At 41.8% G+C, this 6,000-nt stretch overlaps 1 protein-coding gene across 3 annotated transcripts in view; it reads right to left on the reverse strand.

Moving 5' to 3' along the window:
• The window catches only part of csmd2 (CUB and Sushi multiple domains 2), a 632,593-nt gene that overhangs the window by 88,248 nt on the left and 538,345 nt on the right, over positions 1–6,000 (reverse strand). For all 3 annotated transcript variants that reach the window (XM_062962418.1, XM_062962417.1, XM_062962419.1), the window contains 5 exons: positions 5,928–6,000; positions 5,746–5,826; positions 5,457–5,570; positions 4,242–4,430; positions 3,831–3,977 (listed from right to left, as the gene is read on the reverse strand). The exon at positions 5,928–6,000 is cut by the window's right edge and continues 73 nt beyond it. In XM_062962418.1, coding sequence (XP_062818488.1) covers positions 3,831–3,977; positions 4,242–4,430; positions 5,457–5,570; positions 5,746–5,826; positions 5,928–6,000 — 604 coding nt within the window. The remainder of the gene's footprint in view (positions 1–3,830; positions 3,978–4,241; positions 4,431–5,456; positions 5,571–5,745; positions 5,827–5,927) is intronic.

Consider the following 6,000-nt stretch of genomic DNA (forward strand, 5'->3'; position numbering starts at 1 on the left):
AAAACACAATTTCTGCCAATTAAATATTAATTCATTCATTTATGGAATAACAGCATTAACTTATTTATGACACATTTATATGTGTCCCTGTCTCGGGTTTGATTGCTTTTCATTAAGTAATTAAAATTTGCTTTGTTCCGAGAGCGGGTTGTTTAATTTTAAGGGACTCTTTGCCAAACATTCGGTAATTGCTTTTATACACGGGGAGTAATTAAACTTCATCTGAAACCAGGACCGGTGCAACACAACCGAGAATGTTAATGGCAAGACTAGTTACTGTTTCTCTTCTGGAAAAAGCCTATTCTTCCCTTTTTTTAAAACAACAACATCAACAATTTAATGAGAATTTCTTTTCAATATCACACAGGGGCAAAAAACAATTACAAATAAGCTTGGACAGTTATGTCGCTCCTGGTTATTGCATTATTTTGAACCCGTCCAAGAAGTTTCAGAAGGATTCCAAATATTGCTTTTTCAGCGTTGTTTTCGCTTTACATTTAAAGGATCTGGAACTGAAGTTAGGAAGCCTTTCCCATTACAGATTGAGTCTCCTTTATCCAAAATGCATCAGATTAGAAGTGCTTTGGATTTTGCATTTTTTGGGAGGAGATTTTAACATTATTATTATTATTATTATTATTATTATTATTATTATTATTATTATTATTATTAACGGAAAGAAAGAAACCACAAACAACTTCAGAGTCCCCTTGGGGAGATGGGAGCGGGATATAAAAATAAACATTATTATTATTATTATTATTATTATTATTATTATTATTATTATTATTATTATTAATGGAAAGAAAGAAACCACAAACAACTTCAGAGTCCCCAGGCACTCTAACACATGTGTGTTTGATTGCATTTTATATGCCTTTGATTTCATATGTTTATATGTTTTATTGTTGTAGGTAAAGGGAAAGGTTTACCCTGACATTAAGTCAGTCGTTTTGTTGTACAACATGATGTTTTGGTGCTTTATTTGTAAAATCATAACATAATTTCATGTTTAATAGGCTTTTCCTTAATCCCTCCTCATTATCCAATATTTTCACTTATCCAACGTTCTGCCGGTCCGTTTATGTTGGATAAGTGAGACTCCACTGAACTTACAGTATTTATATTCCACCCTCCTTTCTCACCTTGAAGGGGACTCAGAGCGGATCACAATACACATATACATGGCAAACATGTATTTTATGTATTTTATGTGTTGTATTTTATGAATAGTTGTTAATGGTTTTAAATGTGTTGCTGTTTTATTGATCTGTTTGGCATTGAATTTTGCCGGTTGTTGTAAGCCGCCCTGAGTCCCCTCGGGCGAGAAGGGCGGGGTAGAAATGTTGTAAATAAATAATAAATAAAAATTAGACATACGACATATATAGACAGACACAGAGGCAATTTAAAATTGCTGGAGTACATCCTCATTCGTTTCCTCATGCTGCTGGAAGGTTTTAAAGGTAAAGGTAAAGGTTTCCCATGATGTTAAGTCAGTCGTGTCCGACTCTGGGGGTTGGTGCTTATCTCCATTTCTAAGCCGAAGAGCTGGCATTGTCCATAGACACCTCCAAGGTCATGTGGCCACTGGCATGACTGCATGGAGCGCCGTTACCTTCCCACTGAAGCAGTACTTATTGATCTACTCACATTTACATGTTTTCGAACTGCTAGGTTGGCAGAAGCTGGGGCTAATAGTGGGAGTTCACTCCGCTTCCCGGATTCAAACCTGCAACCTATTATTATTATTATTATTATTCACCTCCCTAAACCACATATCCCAGGATGGGATCTTAGCAGTGAAAGTGCAATAATAATTGCACTAAAAACGTGTAGCACGAAATAACTCTTAAGCTCAGGAACTGAAACAAAGAACATCATGTCTCGATGTTATGCACCTGGTCCCTCTTGTAGATGAGAGAATTGGTGTTTTGTCACTTTGATTAGTGTGCCATGTTCCCGGTCAGCCTTCCTCCTCCTCCCTTAACAAATTAACCAAAACACAGCAAGGACGGAGAGCGGCTTGAATAATATTCCATTTGCAGTGCACTCCCATCCATGAATATTCACCAAAAGCCCGTCCTCCCCAACATATGCTCAGATGACACCCAAGAAATAGTAGCTCGGGTGACAATCTCAATTACAAAAAAAGAGAAGAGTTAGGACACATGAGCTTGCCAAGGACACCTTGGTTGTTTTTATACAAAGTGATGCTAATAAAAGGTAAAGGTTTTCCCCTGACATGAAGTCCAGTTGTGTCCGACTCTGGGGGTTGGTGCTCATCTCCATTTCTAAGCCGAAGAGCCGGCGTTGTCCTTAGACACCTCCACTGGCATGACTGCATGGAGTGCTGTTACGTTCCCACCAGAGCGGTACCTATTGATCTACTCACATTTGCATGTTTTCGAACTGCTAGGTTGGCAGGAGCTGGGGGCGCTCATTCCGCTCCCTGGATTCGAATCTGCAACCTTTCGGTCCGCAAGTTCAGCAGCTCAGTGATTTAACACAGGTTGGCTTTCCAGAATGTGATTAAAATATTCTCTCTAGGAATTTCCTAGTCCTCCAGTGCGAGACATGCTGGAGGACCTAGACATTCCAAGAGAAATTATTTTTTATTGACATTTTTTCACTTTCATAGGAGTTCTTTGCCCCAACAAATGAGGAAGGCAGGCTGCAATTCTTCCTAATGTTTCTCCTTGAACATTAGGAAGAACCTCCTGACTATCAGATCTGTTCAACAGTGGAACTCTCTGCTTCGGAGTGCGGTGGATGCTCCTTCTTTAAGGTAAAGGTTTTCCATGACGTCAAGTCCAGTTGTGTCTGACTCTTGGGGTTGGTGCTCATATCTATTTCTAAGCCGAAGAGCCAGCGTTGTCTGTAGACACCTCCTAGGTCATGTGGCGGCATGACTTCATGGAGCACCGTTACCTTCCTGCTGGAGCGGTACCTATTGATCTACTCACATTGGCATGTTTTTGAACAGCTAGGTTGGCCGAAGCTGGAGCTAACAGCGGGCGCTCACTCCGCTCCTCATATTCGAACCTGTGACCTTTCGGTCTGCAAGTTCAGCAGCTCAGCGCTTTAACACACTGCGCCACTGGATGTTCCTTCTTTGGAGGCGTTTAAATAGAGTCTGGCTGGGGTGCTTTGGTTGTGCTTTTCCTGCATCACAGGGAGTTGGATTGGATGGCCTATGGCGTCTCTTCCAACTCTTCTGTGATTCCAATGAAAATATAAACTATATAAACTATATAAAATATAATATAAAGCCGGGGGCTGGGCTGTGGCGCAGCTGGCTAGTAACCAGCTGCTATAAATCACTACTGACCGAGAGGTCATGAGTTCGAAGCCCGGGTCGGGTTAAGCCTCCGACCATTAATAGCCCCGGCTTGCTGTTGACCTATGCAGCCCCGAAAGACAGTTGCACCTGTCAATTAGGGAAATTTAGGGACGCTTTATGCAGGAGGCTAATTTACAACACCATAAAACTGCCAGCAAAACATGAGGAAAGGAATGAGGAAGTACAGCCACTTCTGGACGGTGAAGCAACAGCTCCCCCTGTGGCCGGAATCGTGAAGCTGGAAAGATGTTAAAAATGCCTCTGAGTCTGTCTAATGTATGTTGTTTGTCTGTTGGCATTGAATGTTTGCCATATATGTGTTCATTGTAATCCACCCTGAGTCCCCTTCGGGGTGAGAAGGGCGGAATATAAATACTGTAAATAAAATAAAATAAATAAATAAATAAATAAACTAATAAGAGAAATAAAGACAAATAAAATGCACACATTTCTCAGCGCATCACATTTGTTGCCACCGCTTACTGACCTGAATAGCGGATCCGGAAGCCCTTCCTGTTATTGGCATGGTCAGAGGACCAGTGGAGATAGACCCTGTTGCCGGTACTGGTGACGGTTAGAGGAGCAGAGTAGTTCCCGCTGAGAGACAGAAGGAGAGGACTGTGGCCTGAAGGACCTTTAGGAGGAAAGTTCAGAGAAGGAGCATGAGAACACCTCAAGGCCATCTCCTCCATTGTGCCCAAAATGATCAACATGGCAAGTCATGATGATGATGATGATGATGATTTTATTTCTTTCCCGCTGCTCCTTGTGACACGAGGCAGGTTACAGCATAATTAAAACATAATACACACTGTAAAAAAATCTATACACACACTAAAATATATTTCTACAAGAATACATGTTCAAAACATATTTCTTTCCGTCCTGACAAACTCACCATCAAAGATCCCAAACTCGTCGTATTCCTTCTCGCTCAAGAAATACTCAACGGTGAAGGTGATGTTGTATCCCGGCTCCAACTTGATGATCCATGAGCAAGTCTGGAAGTGGGGGTAGTTCCCTGTGAAAGTGGGGCTCAGGATGACGCCGGCGGAGGCTGTGAGGATTTCGTTCATTGGGCAGTGAACTGTTCAACACACGAGAGAAAGACATGAAGATATCACTTTGTGCTAAGGCGAGAAAGAAAAGCCAGACAAGGAAGTAAATGTGAGCTGTGACCAACTCTCTGTTGCACCTCAGCACTGGTTCACATTGCTCTTAACAAACACTTCACCACAGCAGGCTAAATTTAAACAGTTTATTGATAGAAGATAGCAATGTCTGAATAAAAAGCAATAAAGAAGGCAAATGCAGTCACTCAAAAAGGCTATAATCCAGAGGTAAAAGCAATTTGCAGAATATGGTTCCAAGTCTCTGATATAGGAAATTAGTCCTGAACACAAGGCAACATGAACTTCAGCGTAAAATCCAAAACATAGATTCTAGGCATGAACATAAACGAGAATCCTTAGACAAGGCAGGAGATGTGCTTCCAAAAATCAACGTTGCTTCGTCTGAAATCTTTCCCTGTCTCTCCCGTATTTACCCATGTTTACAAGCCAAAAAAGCATTTCTCTGTCCTTGAGTTCCCACGCATTTGCTAGCGATTCTAAGGGAATGTCTGGGACAATGAACCTTTAACCTTAACCTCATATCTCTATCTAAGGAAGACTCCTCTGAGTCACTGCCAGAAACACCTGGAACTTGTTGATGTTCGAACTCCTGGGAAAGGTCACCCTTATCATTAGTTTCTGTTTCCTCACTAGCCTGCAGCCTCTCTGACACTTCCAAATCTTTGAGATTTCTCTCGTTAGCATTGCTTTGGTCAGCATGCAAAACCCCAAATGCCCCTTCATAAGACTGAACCACAAAAACTCTCTCCTTAAATGAAAGACAGCATCTTCTATAGCTGAGCCTGTTCAAGTTCTAAGATACTTAGGAAATTACATTGGCCAACACACATTTTGGTGCCTCTGTTAGATCAGAGGCCCTTGACTCTTCTGATTCCAAAAATGGCACCCATTTCCCCCTATCAGCCCTAGTTTTTGAGATTCTCGCCCTTGACTCTATTGGTCTTGAGCACAGTTTCCTTTATGTTCCCAAACCCACTCACCTTCACAGGTTGGGGGAGGACCCTCAAATTTGAGATGTGTACCAAGTCTGCAGGTCAAAACCTCATTTCCAACCAAGGTGAAGCCAGGAAGACACCGATATCTAATAATATCACCTGGCAAAGGGACAAGAAGACACATTTCAACAGCAGGAAAATGCCTACATGCCAATGACAGTCATGAGATCCCACAGCATTTTGGCAACACGATCTAGGGAAGTGACTACATTTAAATTCACCACAACCCCCATATAAAGAGGATGAAAAGGAGGGTTGTCAATGTAGTCGATACCTATGTTATAATCTTCATTCTCAGTGATGACTTCAGCATTGGGAACCATAGTTGGGGGCTGGCATCGAGAAAGCTGGTAGGCTGAGAAAAGAGGGAGATGAATAAGTCATGTTGGTTGTATATGCAACCCACTGATAACATACACAGTACAGCACAGTTGGCATCTCAGTAAGGGTACAGACCATAGAAAGAGATGGCAAAGAGTCCTCCGTTGGCAGCATCGCTATAAAATTTCAGGAGGACCTGGTTGGAAGA

The sequence above is a fragment of the Anolis carolinensis genome, unplaced genomic scaffold (genome assembly GCF_035594765.1).
Source record: "Anolis carolinensis isolate JA03-04 unplaced genomic scaffold, rAnoCar3.1.pri scaffold_10, whole genome shotgun sequence".
Classification (NCBI taxonomy): domain Eukaryota; kingdom Metazoa; phylum Chordata; class Lepidosauria; order Squamata; family Dactyloidae; genus Anolis; species Anolis carolinensis.